The following is an 18,316-nucleotide window of genomic DNA, read 5'->3' as shown; positions in this document are numbered from 1 at the left end:
AATATAGAATAAACAACAATATAAGATGTTTTTCAAAAATGTTTTACTAATGTGTTACAACACGTACTGTTGAGAAAGACACCGGGGCTTCTGTCCCGATTAACTGCACAGAATATAATGAGTTAATAAAGTTTAGAGGAGTTTCTTCATTCGCTCCAATCTTTGTGCTAAGCTAAGCTAACTGTCTACTAGCAGCAGCTTTATATTTACAGTACAGATGTGAGCGTGGTCTCTGTAAGAAGGCAAATAAATGTATTTTACAAAAAGTCACGCTATTCCATTTAAATACAGTTTCTTAGTTTCTGTTCTATTCTAGAACACAATAAACTTCAAAGAGTGTTGTTCTGAAGCAAAAGAGAATTATCATCAACACTGCAGCTCTAGGGAGCTTTTTAGCCTCTCTTAGCTCATAGTTTTGATTTTATGGCACATTTACTGTTTGCTGCCCGCTGCACACTACCTGCCCACCAAACGGCAAACGACGCTAAAAGGAGTAAATATTGGGCTGAAAACATCCATCAGGTGGACAAAAACAACTGGAATGGGATGCTGGATGTGGACAAAGGCAGATGTTAAAGATATTCACCATAACTTTATAAAGGCGGTGTAATACTAGTCTTCAATTGGATTTACAACACAGACAGAATTGTTCTCAGCTACTGAGTCTGCACTCTCAACAACAAACCTGCTGACTTGTAATCTTCTACCGGATACTTTCAGCCACAACACAAACATTCACGTCTTCTAACACATAGATGGTTGCACGATGGTGACTTGTAGTCATTTCCTGTCCAAGATTTGAAAAACATGTTAAGCTTCTTTGGATGTTTTGGCTCTGCTGCTGCTGCTGCTGCTGCAGTCTCATAACTACAACACAAACCATTTGAATAATATTTACAGAGCAGATTTAACTAGGTTTAATAGTGCACTTTAACTTAGTTTCAAAAGTAAAATTCAGGCCAATATTTTTTTAAATAATTTCTAGAAATACTTAGTAATGGAAAAGTGTTGGGTGTGTTTTGTTCTCCATCTTACAGCTTTAGAATTCAGTATTTTTCCTCCGTCAGATTTACTCAAACAAATATCCCGAATGTGAACCGCATCAAACCTGCAGGTCAGGGCCTTTTTGTTGTTGTTGTAAAAGCTTAAATTATGAAAGAAGAAGGAGAGTGACTCACTCTTTTGCCCTATTCCTTTGTTGCATGTTTTCATTATTTAATGAGAACGTCTTCTATCTTCTATTTTTCTTCTTCATTTTCAACAGGGTGAGCAAATGTGACTCGAGTTGTCCGGTCGGCTTAATGCTTTTACATAAGCAGTTTGTTGCTCTGACCCTCAACACTTCCCCACATGTTGGAGTAGCGCTGAATTACTAAGACCCAAGACCATTATGCAATGTCCATATGCAATGCATGTGCGAGCCAGATGGAGGGACACATGCCACTCACAAAGCTGTGATGAGAGTGCGGAGAGAGATCGACAGGCAGAGGAAAGAGAGTCAGTGTGAGCACATGGGCCCCCCCCCCCAGGTATAATCTGGATCATCAGGGTACATGTAGTGAACAAAAAAAAAAGAGACATACTACAGTTTAGCATTACACAAAAGCCTGTTGTCCTTGCTGCAGGCTTGTTTCTTTTCAAGAGATGGTAATAATGAAACAATGTAAGTTGAGGAATGAGAGAGCAGCTCAGCTTAGAGACCGAAAGAAAGTCTGACCCTCCCTGTTGAACGCCTCCACAACCAGGGCTGTACGTCCCACTGAGGAGGACACAACGTGTTCTTGGTATTGTTTCTGGGTTAAGGACCTGAAGCAGAGTTCACATTCTAGAATTACACTTTTGTGAAGGCTGATTCTGAGTCAGTCTCTGCCAACAAGAAGCCTGCTTGGGAGCAGTTTCAGCTTCTTGCCCAAGGCCAGCTCCACCTGTGGACAAGAGGAGCCTGTAGTTTGTGCGGCTGTAGAAATGTATTGCGTTATACAGACAGGCGTTTCTATTATTTTGTCCACCACATTCATAATGGAGGATAGGTCAAATAGAAGCTCCAAAGTGACATCAATGCTGAATCTCTAAAAAATTATTTCAACAATATACTGAACAATACAACCTTCATGAGGCAACGATTTACTGCAGGACTGTTGTATTAGACAGCATTAGTGTTAACTGGGAGGCCCTAATAAACTGGTAGAGTGTATATTAAAAGGTAGGGTAGACTACATATTATTAACCATTATGGCAGTATAGGGAAATATAATTCAAAAGGTTATATTAAAATGCAACACAAAGTTGACAACAGTTCAAACAAAAACCTTTGACCACCTCCATGCTGTTTTAGCCTCTTGTAGATTAATTAGGTATAATGGCAACTGAGTGAAGCTTCTGTTCAGTACAGACAGCTTACTTTACCCGCCTGGACTTATGTTGGGACAATAAGTTGCACTGCTGGAAACCCAATTGTGCTGCTCGCCTGAAACAACACACACTGAATAAACAATAGCTTTCAAGCAGCAGTGCCTCCTGTATTTACACTGGAGCGAACACAATGCATGAACAGAGAGAGGACACACACACACACACACACACACACACACACACACACACACACACACACACACACACACACACACACACACACACACACACACACACACGGACGGACGGACGGACGGACACACACACACACACACTAAGCAGCACCGAGGCCTGCACACACTGCAAGTCACATTCGGCTAAAAGTAACCCGATACAAATGAAAGACTGCTGCCCTTAAGAGCAAATTAAACTGTTGTATTACTTTAACCGCCAAAATAAAGTGTGTGTGGCTCTGGTAGGCATCAGTGTAATGCCCTAATATGGCAACGGGCGCGACGAAACACGGTGAAAACATGTCGACATTCAGGTCAAACCAAACACGAGCTACTTACCAGGTGAAACTCCGTCCGGTTCCTGTTTTTGTATGTGTCCAGAGCAGATTAAGCCGAAAAGTGAGGATGGAAGTGAAGGATGCAGAGGACGACGAGGATTACAACGGGACGAAATTCTGGTGCGTATTTCGGTTTCGACTGGTCCAAAAAGATAATGCCACTTCCTGGTTCTCGCAGGTATGTGGGCGTGTTTCACCGACAGCAGGTGTGCTTGTGTGCAGGGCTGCAGCCACAACTGTAGTTTCAACATGTGACTCCCTTTGGGTGCGGAAGGTGGTGACATTCTACTGAGTCACCCATCCTGTAACCTGAACGATGACTCAGTTTACTACCGACAAAATCAAATAGTAATAAAAACAACTCAACGGACATCATGAGCTGACCAGAACAGGTAAAGGAAGGCATTCTGAATCTTCTGTATTAGTAGATTCATCACAAAGCTACTGCTTTTTATCCGAGACTAATGGCAAATCTGTAATGAACACCAGTAATTAACACATAACTTGTTGGGGGTGGCTGAAAACTGAACTAAACTAAAACAACAACAAGGACAAAATTAAAAAAAAAATCCAAATAAATGAAAATAAAATGTCATGTTGACATTTTGTAATAAATGAAATGGTGGTTATTATCACTTCCTCTACAGAATTTGACGTTTTCACATGTGAAATGTGTTTCACAGATAGAGGACCACAGGTGTCATGTAAATGGTTATAAAGCATTTTATTAATTGATATCTAACAGGACAAACAAACCAACAACAATAAGCCGCCAATAACCTGTTTAGAATACAGGTATTTCATTTATTGATCCTTAAATGGGCAGTACAAGTTTAAGAATGTTCTAATCCCTAAATAAAAAGGTCACAGTTTAAAAAAAAAAATTGATTCAAACAATGAATGATACACATAATAAATGATAATGATGAATGTCAATGAATGAATATCTTTCTTTCTTTCTTCCTCACCTCAGTTTCTCAACTTGATTTTTTTCTTACAAATTACTTTGAATACCAATGCAAATACTCACTGATAGTGGCAGTATTCATTAACCGAATGGTGCTACCTGCGCACACATGTACTCTATTGTTTACTATTACTCATGTAGTATACATGAACATGGCTGGGATTTCCGTGCTCGTCTGACTGGTTTAACCCGTTCAGGTTAAGACCCCGGACAACAGAAAAGACCAGCAAAAGCTGCTAACGCTCTGTCAGAATGAAACTCAAGTCGGCAACAGCTCTGATTCTCACACCAGCCACTGTATCATGTAGTGAATGTGAGTAAAAGTTGATGTATCTGATGAAATACTATGGTTCAGAGGAGAAACAGATACACAAATTAAATCCCTGAACAAATTCTTCAGTAATGTAGATACATGTGTTTTTACATTTGTTTTAAAGTTTTAAGTTTCACAAAATGTAAATCCGCAACTTAAGTGCCGACTACAGATGTTTTGATCTAAGTCAGATTAACCTAAATCCTCTAAACCTGCAGTGTTGGCCTCACACTCTGCTCTGTAAAGCCACCAGTGGGTGAAGACGGACACAGGACATCACTGCACATCAGATATTACATTTAATCAAATTGGTCATTTTATCAAGCAGTCGGCCTGCAAACCAAAGAGAGCTCATGTGATCGACAGTATGCAGTAGTGAACAGGGAACACATGCAGAGATGCAAAGTACAGACAAACCTTACATTCACCACCTGTATCCTCATACTGTAGTGTAGGACTGTATCATTTCTGCGCCCCCTTGTGTTTAAATCAAATATGGCAACTGATGTGAGCGTTTCATTGTCATTATAGATACTGCAGTGGTTTATTCTAACAATGTACTGTATGTGCACTACATTTTAATTCTCAAAAAAAGAATGAAGGCATAGGAACATAATATATGAATTTATTTCACAGACACAAGTTCAAAGTATTGCTATAATACAGTTGTGGGCCTATAAATCACATGAAAGCACAGATTTTCAAACATTTGAAGAAGACAGTTGATAAAATTACAATATGGTCATTATTTACCTCCAGGATTCAAAAGAGTTGAAAGCAGGCATTAGTTTTAATAAATCCCAGTGACGATGAAATGATCATTCTCTTGTAATGACACAGGAACGCAGCAGATTCGACATGCTTGAAAATAGAACAAATTCGTAATTATCTATTGTAATATTAATATATTGTTTGATCCAGATTGGGATTAATTATACATACATTTTATCAGGGTATAAACTCAGTTTTACTCATATTTGAATGTCTCGACAGAAGAATCTTTCATTCAGATTCCTGACTCCTGAATGATCTCAAATCAGCTCTATGTAATTATATGATTTAAAAACAACTGAATTATTTTTCCCCTGTAGCTGATTAAGCTACAAGACAATCTATTTCCTCAGGGATCCAGCCGCTGAGAACATTTGAACATTTCCAGGGAAATTCAGACATCCAAGAGGGGAGATCAAACTCAATTTTCTTTGTTAGCACTGTTAAATTAGCAGCAAAGTGCAAATAACAAGAGAGGAAACGGCATCATAGTGTTTTATATGAATACAGCGGTTCAGTGAGCTTAACACACAGGAACACAGACTGTATCCCCATCTGTTATTCATGGGATTTCTAATCAAGAACCAGTGATTTGGCATACGTACTTTGACTGAAAAAGGAAAGTCATAGAGGCACAAGGTGACGCTCACAGTGGTGAAACTGACATCAACATGTAACTGCTTGTAGTTCGTCTCACATTTACACTGTTGTTGGGTACGGATGTCTCGACACTGTGGGACTGGGAGGTCAAAGATAAGAAGTCCAGGTGGCTCCTCACTAGAAAACAAAGAAATGTTATTAGTTCCCTTTTTGTCATTTAGGTACCAAAGCCCAACAGTTGGTGTTCAGAGTCAAAGTAATTAACGCTAAAAATGTTTGAAGAGACATTGTTTTTTTTCTATTTGGAGAGTCAAACAATTCAATTCAAACAAGCTGTTTTTGGATGATTTAGCAGCCCAATTATTCAAAGCATAAACAGTGGATTGTGTGCACATCCAATCCCAGCTGAGAAAAGGTGCAGGACACAAGTAGCATGCAAAACTAAAAGAGAGGTGTTCTGCCTCCTGACAAGGTATCAGGGCTCAGGTCAGGTTCAGGGTTAGTTTTTAATGTGATTTATAAAGAAATCTCTCTCTCTCTCTCTCTCTCTCTCTCTCTCTCTCTCTCTCTCTCTCTCTCTCTCTCTCTCTCTCGACTGTTTCAATCGTCTGTGTCCATGCGTTGCCATGTGTTGACAGAGATGCAATGCTGAGTGGGAAGAGGGAAAGAGGCAATGAAAATGTGTTGCATTAGCCTGGTATGCTAATGGTCAATAATAGATGATATAAAGCAAATGGTTTCCATAGACAGTCAGGGTTACCGTCAAAGGGAAGTGGATGTAATTAGTGATTCATTGGGTAAATTAATCACTAATGTGAGAAATGTGAGAGAAGTCCAAGGCCTAGATTTCCCTTTAACCCTCGCTGTACTTTAGTTTTTGTCAGAGGCTTTCAGATCAGATTAAGTCCAACATCTGCAGGCTTCCCACAGAGCCTGAGTAGAACTGCTTAATGTGGGCTGAAGAACCGCTTCATATAAGCCCGAATGAGGATTTGGTTACGTAAGAGAAGTGCTGAATGGGGATTCATGGAGGTTTCTCAGGCTGACACAGACTTAAGGACTGAGATGCGTTGGGGTCGGGGACGTTGCTCTGGCTGAGTCATGCAGTATTGACGTCACAGGATGCTAGTGGGGCCTCTAGTACTCAAGCGCTACCACCACCAAAGAAGAAAGTTCCTGGAAGACCAAGTGCCAAATCGCATGCTGCATAATCGCATGCGGCAAAAGATTATTCAGTGTCTTCTGCTGATGTGAATCATCATCAGGACCCCTGTGCTTTTTGTTGATGCATAGGCAGAAACAGTGTCTTTTCCAAAAGAAAAGATCAATAACAAAATCAAAATGGATGTCATTGGCTGCTTACAGTTTGTGGATGCTGGGACACAAACGACTGTTCAACTCCACTGGGTCCCCTGGGTGAGTCTGTGTGACGCTGAAAATGCAGAGACACCCAGTGACCCCTGGATTCATCATGAATGATGTTCTCAAATACACCAGTGCAACAAAGTATCAGGCCCACTGGCTTAATTGTTTTAGAGAAAAAGTCATAAAGTTATGAGAATACAGTTGTAATACAACAAGAATAAATGTTGTATTAGTTTAAAAAAAAAAAAAAAATCTTAATATGTTAAAAATAACCATTTGATAATTGTATTGTAAGTAAACAGGTGAGAGCTGTCAAAATGCGCTGTTTTGCTCTCTTGCACTGAGATGAGGATATTGACAGCCAGCAGCTGGTTAGCTTAGCTTAGCATAAAACTTGAAGCAAGGGGGAAACAGCTAGTCTGGCTCTGTCCAATGGTCACAAAATCCACTAGCACCTCTAAAACGCACTAATTAAGTTATATCTTGTGAGTTTAATGCGTAAAAAAACCACAAAGTGTAAAAACAGCATGTTGTGGTTAAATGAGACTTTGTATTTGGGGGTTGCAGTGACTTCCTGGAGTCTTATTATCACCATGAGTTTTCCCAGGAACTAGTTTTTCGTACAGGTTAAACAAATGAAATATAATCTTTGAACTGAACTAGAGGTGCTGGTATAGGCCGATTTGTTTACCTTTAGAGGGAGCCTGGTTAAATTGTTCCCCCTTTGCTTCCAGTCTTTTTGCTAAGCTAAACGACTGCTCTGTAGCTTCATGTCCAGCACACAAATATGAGAGCGGTATCCATCTTCTCTAACTCTCTGCAGGAATAAAAGCGAATAAAAGACGTGTTGGGCTATTGCTTCAAAAGCAGTGTGAAAGTGTTAAAACATCAGTTCTTCCAGCAGGCCTTCAAAAACTCATAATTGATCTTGAAATACAGATTCAAACATTTGCTCGCAGGACTTTATGCTTCAGTTCAAGATATCATTACTTAGACCAAGGCAAAACAGATCAAGAGTTTCAGCCACTCTGCTGTGGTGTCTGCTGGTAATACAAGACACGGTTGAATGATGAACAGTATATTGATTAATGTCATGTATTTAAAATCATTTCATACCAAGTAGACGTCCAGTTCAGAGTCTAACTGGCTCCCGCTGGGAGACGGCAGAGGATCGTCCAGAGCGATCGTTGAACTGGAGGCTCGCCGGGCTTCACTGCAGCATCAGAGTACACAGAAATATTCAGTAATGTAATGAGCAAACTAAAACGTTACTTTCTGCTCTATAGCTCCGCTTTTGGTGACATTTGACTTGTAAGGGAAATGTAAACATACGGTCATTTTAAACGAGTAATGCAGTGTTTTTCTTTAGTACTTTAGTCACCCTTAGTTTGAATGAAAGATTAAATAAAACCTGAATTTCAGAATATAAATGAATGAGGAGAATCTCTGTATACTTCAATTTAATGTAATTCAGAAAAAAAAAATCCTATATAATTTAAATTTTTTATTAATTTTGACCACATGAGCCCTTTTGCAAGAAACATTTAAAAATTCCTCCATATACACTGCAAAGGATGCCAATAAAAAACGAATGTATTATTTTATTGCACATTGTTTTATATTGTCACTGCTCAGTTCAACACCGGCTGTCGGCCTTTTTGTGAGTGAAGCAATCAAACTTCAACTTTTGTGAATTTTTGGAAATCAGACTAAAGGTGCAGAACTTCAGTGTAAAGTACCTGTTCTCAATGTCCTCCTCATCGTTTCCTGTGGACTCAAAAGAAACTCTCGGAAGGACATCTGGTTGCTTGGAGGAACTGTAAACTGTTGCGACAAGCAAATCTTCAATAAGCAAATCAAGCAAAGCTCTCCTCTTAAAACATTACAAAAATGTCTACTAGAATAGCATTTTAAATGCATTTCTTACACTTACAGTTTCCATCCAGGTTGTCCAAGCTCTGGGCCTTCTTCTCTTCCTTCTTCTCTTCCTTCAGTGGGGACAGGAACTCCTGAGAGGCAGACTTTACCACATAGAAGGAATTCTTCTTCCTCCTTGAAGACGCTCCTCTTAAAGCTGAGGGACACGAAGAAAGGTAGCGATTTTTCACTAATCCCACACTTTATGCAGGATGAAGAATACAGGAGTTGTGTTAGCTCAGCGACTTACGATGCATCTTTTTGAATACGGTCGAGCCCATGAATTTCAAAAATCTGTCCGCATAAAAACCGGGCCTGTGAACCGACACCGTGTCCTGAGAAGCAAAGAATGCCGTCAAATACACACACACACACACACACACACACACACACACACACATATGGACATAAAAACACACAGTAAGGATGTGCAATTACATACCCCATCATGTACAAGAGCTTTCCAGGAGTGCTCCACCTTCTTGATGAACCTTGAAGATTTAATAATAAATAGATATTTCATCACCTGTTCAACTATTGTAATCATACATATACTGTGTGTGTGTATGGAGCCTGTTGGCACACAGTGAGTGAGCCAACAGAATAATTCTTCACCCTTTAAGTTGAAATCAATTGATACATTTTATACATGAATGCAAACTATAAATGTTGAAGTGCAAATCTGTCAGATGTAATATGACAGGCAAACACTAAAAATAGTAAATAATACTGTATTATATAAGCTACAAATTAAAAGCATTTCAAAAAAATGAAAATGTTATTTCTAATGAATTGTTTAATACAGAATAATTAAATTAGGCAAAACAAAATATTTTCCACATTTGAATGTGATTTCATTTAAATATTACAATTGGTTTAAAAAAAATGTATCCAAATCAATAAATGTGTCCGTGCACATGAGAGAATAAATAGACTAAATGTGTGTACAGTGTGAGCTCACCTGTAGGACTGAAGGATGTCGATGATTCCTAAAAAGATGAGAAGGTTCTCATCTTTATGTTTGGCAGGAATTCCACCCAATCTGAAAAAAAAACAAAGATGTGTTGATGAATAACAGAAACGTCATGGAATTTATAACTTTCTCATTTTGGTGAAATAGTTAACAGTGCACATTTTTTAAAAGCTAAAATGCTGTCAGCAGGAAAACCTTCCCCATAATCAAATATGTGTCATTTGGACCAGATCACACTATTGTGGCAAATTTCTCAACAGTGAGCTTTTGTTCATGGGACAGCAGTTTTTGTAAGAGGACAGAAAAGAAAGAGCAGAAGAAGAAACGAGAAAAGAGAAGGATAAAGAGACCCGAGGAATAAAGACAAACTTTAACAACAGTTAAATGTTTAGAGAGTTTTCTTAAGCATATTACTTTACGTCACACTATCAAACACACCTTTCCATAGCTTTGTAAGAGTGTAAGCAGACTGTTACCAAAAAGTAGCTCTCAGGTATAGCTGTGCAAAGAACCCCGTTAAAAAAGCAGAGAAATGGTGTTTGCAAAGGAAATGTTCTCACGTGTCGTCATCAGCCACCGGTTCGGGGGCCTTCGCGTTCCCCTGGATGGACTCGAGGGCGGTGGAGTAGAGGACTTTCTGTCCCTTCCTGCTGTCACATCGGCTTTCTCTGCTCAGCGGCTTCCGGTCTGAAACGTGAATCCCCAGCAGGAGACTGTAGTCCATGATCTTAAAGCTCTCAAGGACCTGGCGAGAGACGGAAAGTGGACGTAAGCAAAAGTTAAAAAGAAAGTCATAACGGGGCTGACAAACCTGTCCTGTTTCACAAACAATACATTTTAATACTTATTTTTTGTTATTTGGAATATCCTCTAGCTGTCTCTCAAAGGCAGCATCAAACATATAGTATGCATAGTTACATCTATTTCAGTGAGAAAATACCACATATGTTCATGGTTAGATTTAGTATGCCCTCTTGCTCATATACTCACTGCAACAAGGATTGTGGGTCAGAATAGCAAAGCATGCTGGTAAACTGCAAAATACAACAGGATGCAGTAGGACATCCTGTTATTTTTGGCATTCTGCATTTGACATACTATGTATTGAGACATACTAAATCTTTTTCTGGCATACAAAATAGTATGGTGGTATATTGGAACGCACAGAAGGTGTGGGATACAGCTCATCAAGCGTGACCTCTGACCAAGAGATATGGTAAACATTCCTTAAACAAGCTTCATATTGACCTGTCCCACACCTAAGCTGGTCCAAATTATAAGGGCTAAACCTTGATCTGCAAACCAAAAGTACAACACAACATAATCCTCAATCCCCCTGACTAAACACTGATGTCACGAAGTAACTCCTGTAAACAAAGAGGCCTTTACTTTCCTACCGTGTTACCTAATACAGTAACTGAGGTCATGCAAAGAGGCCCAATAAGAGCATGTTACACCTCAGACGGACCACTTCGTGATCCAGAGTCCAGCTGCACAGCCTGTTCATACGAGTCAGGTGCTTCGCTCCGTTGGCCGTTAATCCTTTATCAAGTGACCACTGTTGTTTGACACTAATGGAATAACAGGCAGGCGCTAATGAGGTCATCATAACAGCTCATGGTTGCATAATGTTATCTAAGGGGGCGGAGTGGTGCTGGCCGAATTCAGTTCAGGTCGAGAGATTTAAACCCACTATTAGGAAACTATTGAGCTTTCCTTTTGGACTCTTTGTGACAATCTTGTAGTTGGACACAACAATGTATATATGCTGTGCGTACACATTCAAAAACCACCCGTACTAAATTCAATTTCTTGTGGTGATAATAATCAGGATCATCCCAACGGGCACATCTGTAGCAGTCTACTCCCCTAGCCAGCAGTGGAAGAGGGTTTACAGTAGCTAACCAATTATTTAGCGTATAAACTATCTCCATTTTGTAAACTAAATGGCTTTTCCATTAGAGCTACCTTCCAGCCACAATGTCTACGCAAGATATTTCAAAGTTTAACAAGCAGCTCCGATGACATTCCTGCTCCCCTGAGGATAAACCATTTTGATTTCAATGTCCCTAAGACGGTACCACTAGCACCACTTCAGTATGTGGTTTGTTCTGTCCAACATTATATTTTGGACCATTATGAATATTTCAGCCTTTAGACTTTTAGTCCAGCGAAACAAATTTATTCATCTCACAATTTGAGTTGTGAAATGAGTCAGGATCACAGAATGATGATTATATAAAGAGTGTCCCTCCAGCAGTGACCAAAAAATTCTGAGATACTCTGCACTGTTGCTGAAATATGATGAACGGAACAGACATTACCCAGAAAACCAACATCCTGACCTACTGCTAGTAGATATAAGATCGTTATGTGAACACACCCGACAGTCCCTCTGCAGGGTCTTCATCAGAGCACCGTAGGTGTCCGGGTCGAAGTGCAGGCCCTCGTGCATCTCCTGGAAGTCCAGGTCTTTGAACGTGGGCGAGGATTTGGTGCGCTCTTTGCGCGAGGCGCGTCGTTTGTACGAGGAACCCTTCAGGTCGTACATGTAGTGCATCTTCATGGCGCGCGGCAGCACGTTGTTCATCACCACCACGCGGACGGTGACGCCGCTGCTCTGGATGCAGTAGAGGCCGTAGAACTTGGGCAGCAACGTCCTCGGATTCTGATTCAGATTCTACAAAGAACAAAGAAAAAAAATCAGGATAATATGTTCAAAAGAAACGTAAAGACTATATTGGGACTATACAATAATGTGATGACTTTTATTCTAATAACATAAAAAGTTTGAAAAGTTGGTGTCAGGCGGGGGTGGACTCTCCATAATATGTGACTTCTATGCCACAGTGCACCTTTATGTCCAAAATTTCACTTTTAGCATGTTTGCTAAAAATATATATGCTGGTGTGCATGTAAACAGAGAGAGAGAGAGAGAGAGAGAGAGAGAGAGAGAGAGAGAGTTTGTGTTTGAGGAAGGAACTCACCATGTAGTAACCAGGAAGCAGCTTCTGCAGGAACTCGGCCTCTTTGTGTTGCACCGTCTTAATGATGAACTCATCGTCGCTGGTGAGGTAGAACCAGGAACTGCTGGCGCCGGGGTTGGACAGCTCGATCAGAGGCTCATTACACATGGAGTACTGAAATCCAGAACGATGCAACAGTCTTAGCGGGACAAAGTATTGCAATCGAATCAACTGAAACTTCTGACACATCGTGCTGAATCAGAATGATGATGTGAATTTCCACACTGACCAGATAGTCGTCTGGTTTGATGCCAAACAGCTCTCTGAAGTAGCGGAAGGCCAGCGGTGCGTACGTTTTCAGACGGAAATCTGGGTAGTGATGCGCTGGAGTCAGATTGCTGCCCTCACTGGAGAACAGAACAATATATGTAAGTTAGGAGAATACAAAAAAATATCAGCGCTAAATAACAAAACAGTAGCTGTTTGCAACAAAAGGGCCTTTTTCACAGAAGATATTTTCACATGGCACAGAGGATATGATATGATTAATGAAGGCTGAATTCCAGTCAGCTTCTTCAGTTTCAGGGTCTTGCTATTGTATTGCATTGTTAATGCTATTAGTAGCACCTACGCCTGACGTCAAAATGTCTGCTGTGAAAAAAGACCTATTACTGAAATATGTGGTTATCTACCAAACCACAAGCAGGGTAATCCGGCTGTAAACTTCCAAAGAAGTGACTTCCTTCTTTTCTTAACATTAAGACAAACTTATGCATGCTGGTTGTATCTGTATATATGTGTATATTACATTTGCTGAATGTCAACAATAAAAATGAGTAAAAAAATGAGAGGCCTACCTGGGCAGGAACACACTCTCCACCACAGAGAAGTCCTGCATGAGAACATCTCTGTCCGGTTTAGAGCTGAGGTTTCCCACAGCATAACCAATACCCAGCTGAATAGCTCCTTTCAGGGCAGCTGCCGTGGGCTTAATGGGAAGATGAAAACATATTTGTTTAAAAAAAAAAAAGAATCATCTAGTTCTTCTATTGACAATTGGGACCGAGCTCAACTTTGATTTGTTACGTGTCACGCTACAAACTGACTACAGACTAAACATTTTGGGCATCAGATTGTAGCTTCATGTCACCCGCTTCTATTGAAAATGACTTGTAGCTTGCTGCTGTGTTGCTCATATTGTGAGCCCAGCGTAAGTCATTAGGATCCAGCTTCTAGGGACCATGAATGTACAGAATTGAATGGTGGGCCTTATCCATAGTTGAGATATTTCAGTCTGGACCAAAGTGGTGGACTGACCAACAAACTGACATTTACATTCCTAGAACAAAACAAAAAAACATTTGTGATAATTAATAAATTAATAAATTCATTTGTTAATAGAGAATCAAATGTTTTGATGGTAATAAGTCTACAACAAGCCCCTGGTAACCACACTAGAAAAGCACTTTAATATGGAGACAATTTGACCAAAGCATGAGGTACCTAATATAGTATATCCAATCAAAACGTGACATTTTTCATTGATTTTATAAAGCAGTTTTCCTCCAACAAACTAAATTGCTGTGAAATATCTCTGGAAGCCAAACACTGAAGATAATCAACCCAGTCACTTCTTTCACCACCGCTCTTTCCCCTCCATCACTGAACGGCTGTTACATAACTGACCAACAAAAACACCATTTAGCTGCTGGTGTGGTGTTGCTCTTTGGAGCTCTCATACGAGGAAATGAACGATGTTTTCCTCTTCACATTTCTGAACAAAAACATGTTTTCCTGTCTTGAAGTATGAAATATACTGAGAGGAATTATTCTCAGTCTCATAAATATTTAAGAGGTAGATAAGCAATACACTTAGTAGTGTGTTTGAATGACTTTACATAATTATTTTCTGTTTTGATATCAGCAATGATTCTGGAAAAAGGAATAGTCACTTTCTTTAAAACAGGGGGTGTTTGAGATATTTCCTTTCTTGGAAAGCATTACATGAATTAATGCTAACGTCTGCTTACCTTTTTATGATCCTTTGATGCTTTAGAGGGTTTGGTTCCTCTTCCTACACTGTCTGCGGTGGCGGTTGACATCTTTCGGACTGAGAGAACTTGATCAGAGGGAAGCTCAGCAGTCCTTCCTCCAACTGTGAGGTTGACTTCCTTCTTTCCTCACAATGACGAACGACCAGACACAGTAACTCACCTCGAATAGGCTCTACCGAAACTGCATTTTCCAGGTGCACTGCTCCTGTGTAGGTGAGTTTGAGAGAAGAGGAGTTACACAACATGCAACATTTGCATGAATATCATTGCAGAGCCCATTTCACCTAGTCAAAACCTGCTCTTCTGAGGTGCAAGCTGCATTAGCATTTTAGTTTTTTAAAACAATCTCTTCTACAGTTTGTCTGTAGAACACATATGACTCACAGAGCCTTGAAATGTGCAGGCCTCTCTGTCCGGGGCACTGCTGAGTTCTGAGGGACCACCAGTGTTTGTTTCAGTCTTTAACTCCAGAATCTCTCCCAACAACCCTTGATCCTCATTAAGAAGGATTGGAAAACCATTACATGTCAAATTCCCCTGTTTTATAACAGTAAGCCAAAAGGGCTCAGGGCTTTGTTGCTCACGTACAGTATGTGAGCCTCAACTTCCTAAATAAGCCGGGAGTGATTACGGAGACGGCAACAACAAATACATTGACCGCTACAGTACTGCGTTGAAGGGGTAGTTGTGGGGATTGCTGCTGCAGAAATATTGCTGGAACAATCCATGTGTTTATGAAATTAAAAACATTTCATACATTTGCAGTGGGGTCGATTAAATGTCAGTCAATGTGAACAACTCATGAAAATAAATGTCAACAAGCTCGAGAAAGGTTTATATAAATAATTACACTTGTTATGGATTTAAAAAAAGAAAAATACTGCTGCAATGGCTTGGAATTAGCAGGCTCTACAGACTCCAAATCACTGTCCAAAATGCTTTAAATTGGTCATTAAACTTACTTATTATGCCATTCAGGTACATTGGGGAAACTGCACTCATAGAGGAGCAGTACAGTTGAAACTAACCAGAAGTGGTGTTAAAGAAACATGCATATGTGTCTAAAATCACATTGACTTAAATAAACAATTTTTGCATACTTTCAGGGAGTAATTTGTTTTTGACCTCATACGTGAACTGTGCAGTTTTAAAATCTACCAAGTCAATAATTATAGCCCTCTTTTGAAGTATAAAAAATGGATTTGGATTTTTTACGTGTTACATGAAGTAATGTCTATTATTAATATTAATAATCACTCTCAAAAATTGGATTTCTGACAATTCTAAGTTCAACATCACCTATAAATGATCTAAATCTGTCAAAAGGTTTCCAACGATGTTGTGTTTAGTCTTGCTTAAAATCCGATGTAGTCAAAGAGACTCTTTAGAAGTTTCAATTCTTTTCCACAGTTTCAAATTATTTTAAATTATTCACAGAAAAAATTAAACAGTATCTACAACAATAAAATATTTGTTTTACGTTTTGCCAACCTATCATTTATCATAAACACTGAATCATATGCAAACAATAATAGGCCTAACACTGAGCCTTGAGGAACTCCACAAGTAACCTTTAATCATTTTGAATTAATGTTGTTTATCTGAACATATTGACACCTAATTGTGCAACCCGTCTAACATCACGTGTGTACTGTATTTACCTGGCTACTTGGGTATTACAGAGAGTACCTGAGTGCTGAAGGTGTTCTTTCTAAATTGTTTGTTTATCTTTAGGGCATGTAGTGACTCAAGTTACACAAATGTTGGCTTGTGAAACATAAAAAGTTCTTTTGAAAACATCTTATGTCTCGAACAAACCTGCAAATCCAGATCTTAACAGACAAGCCCCTGTTTATTTGATTAAAACCGCCTCAGGATGTGGAATTGTGGTCTGACTCAGGGAGAATGAAACTGTTTCATGAGGTTCATGATTAGAGGGTACTCTGTTCTCCTCGTCGTTTGAGTTGGAGGCTGAAGAGGTCACGAAACCTGCTAAAGTTGAATCTTTTTCATAAAGAGACTTTGTGGTTAGTGGCTAGAGTGAATGGGATTAATTATATGTATGTAGAGTCTTTGACAGTTCATTTCAGGTTTCCTCTGCAGCGCTTTACATATTGAAATCACACAGCATGACGTAACAGCTCAATGTGACTAAAAACATGTTGGATTAAGCAAGATAATTAGTTTTCCCTCAGCATATTAGAACGATTAGTTGTATGGCTTTCCATTCAAAGCAATGACAAAACAATCATTCTTAGCCTGCTAATTGCTGATTAACAACACTAATAAGACGGCTAAATAATACTAAATAAAATACAAGAAAAGCACTTAAAATATAACATAATCCATTCTCAGTGGAGATGGTCTTTCATTTTAACATAAACTTAATAATATAGGGATCATTCCATCAATGAGGATTACTCTAAATAGTATAGACACCTCTCAATAGAACGCAATACAGTTCAACAGAACCCCAAACAGCTTCCAAAATGACTGTAAAGTTGAATCAACACCTTTTGAAAACATTAGAACCTTTAACATTTTGAACGTTACGGCCATCATGAAGGAGGATCTATCACAGGGCTGTTGAAGATTGCATTAGTCTTAGCTAAAGGCTGTAGTTTATATGTAACTCAGGTGTACTTGGGTGAATGTTTAAACCAGCACACTCGCTCGACATGCACGCTGCAGCTCTTTTGCATACATGTAAACGTCAACAACCGCTGCGAGCTTATTGCAGACATTTTACTTTCTCTCTCTGACATTAAAGGAAGTGGAGCCCTTCATCCTCTTGTGATACTATCATCAGTCCATTTTCCTCCTGAACGACACACAGACGACACTATAATGATTATTTGTACTCACAACAGGAAATAAACCACTAAACCCTACAGCTTAGGGTGAAACAGACAAAAGTAAAACAGACGGCTCCATCCTCACTTTGTGATAAGGGTCGGCAGGAAGAAAAGCTGCTCGTCAGAAATGAAGGCTCTCTGCATTCTTACCTTAACGGGCATTGTGGTACGATCACAGTGAAGGTTGCAGGTCAGTGAAATGATACTCCGATGTGAACTCTGTGGCTGACTGACTGAATGTGTTGAGATGGGGAGCAAAGTGCTGCTGCAACTGTAGAGCATCCTCACCACTTCCTTCCTTCCTCCCTCTCTCTCTCTCTCTCTCTCTCTCTCTCTCTCTCTCTCTCTGTCTCTCTCTCTTTCCACCTACCCGTTGCATTATTCCTCAGAAGCTACATGAGTCAGTCTGAGTTGTAGTTATTAATATTGCTCAACAGAGGTCCGTGGGAGAACATTTTTAGTAAGACCAGATGCCGTTTTCTGGACCCTTTTTATACTGTTTATAATGCTATACTTTTAAAATTCTAAATTAGTTTCCTGTCATTATGGAACCTTTATTATTATTACTTTAAAAAAAAAATTCTCTATTTAATCATTGAGATACGGATCTCT

General features: G+C 39.5%; 2 protein-coding genes across 4 annotated transcripts in view; both read right to left on the bottom strand.

The window, feature by feature from the left end:
* tjp2a (tight junction protein 2a (zona occludens 2)) overlaps positions 1-3,067 on the bottom strand; it is a 30,558-nt gene extending 27,491 nt beyond the window's left edge. Inside the window, exon 1 of one of the 2 annotated variants that reach the window (XM_068732435.1) lies at positions 2,925-3,067. The gene's annotated coding sequence lies outside the window, so the exon portion shown is untranslated. The remainder of the gene's footprint in view (positions 1-2,924) is intronic. The other variant, XM_068732436.1, reaches the window with a different exon arrangement.
* A 1,745-nt stretch (positions 3,068-4,812) lies between these two features.
* Positions 4,813-17,996, bottom strand: pip5k1ba (phosphatidylinositol-4-phosphate 5-kinase, type I, beta a). Of its 2 annotated transcripts, XM_068732480.1 has the most exons (15): positions 17,855-17,996; positions 14,826-15,054; positions 13,653-13,783; positions 13,085-13,202; positions 12,817-12,969; positions 12,213-12,509; positions 10,390-10,574; positions 9,818-9,898; positions 9,299-9,347; positions 9,107-9,191; positions 8,873-9,013; positions 8,679-8,763; positions 8,056-8,152; positions 6,938-7,006; positions 4,813-5,751 (listed from the first exon to the last, which is right to left on the bottom strand). In XM_068732480.1, exons 2-15 carry the CDS (start codon positions 14,895-14,897, stop codon positions 5,749-5,751), a joined length of 1,566 nt encoding a protein of 521 aa, XP_068588581.1. In that variant the 5' UTR covers positions 14,898-15,054; positions 17,855-17,996; the 3' UTR covers positions 4,813-5,748. The 2 variants fall into 2 exon arrangements, with proteins under 2 accessions (XP_068588581.1, XP_068588582.1); XM_068732481.1 differs by lacking the exon at positions 6,938-7,006.
* Between the last annotated feature and the right edge of the window lie 320 nt (positions 17,997-18,316).

Source organism: Cebidichthys violaceus, unplaced genomic scaffold, assembly GCF_023349555.1.
Source record: "Cebidichthys violaceus isolate CVI_PGR_0920_01 unplaced genomic scaffold, fCebVio1.0.p SCAF_59, whole genome shotgun sequence".
Taxonomy (NCBI): domain Eukaryota; kingdom Metazoa; phylum Chordata; class Actinopteri; order Perciformes; family Stichaeidae; genus Cebidichthys; species Cebidichthys violaceus.
Note: the sequence above shows the minus strand (reverse complement) of the source record. Positions and strands in the feature narration are given on the sequence as shown.

Excerpts from the sequence above, each read along its gene's own strand:
- pip5k1ba (XM_068732480.1), bottom strand. The coding sequence starts at position 14,897 with ATGTCAACCGCCACCGCAGACAGTGTAGGAAGAGGAACCAAACCCTCT. Across the intron at positions 9,348-9,817 it reads GACATCCTTCAGTCCTACAG|GTTCATCAAGAAGGTGGAGC; the intron begins GTGAGCTCACAC and ends TAAATCTTCAAG. Across the intron at positions 8,153-8,678 it reads GAGGAGGACATTGAGAACAG|TGAAGCCCGGCGAGCCTCCA; the intron begins GTACTTTACACT and ends CTGATGCTGCAG.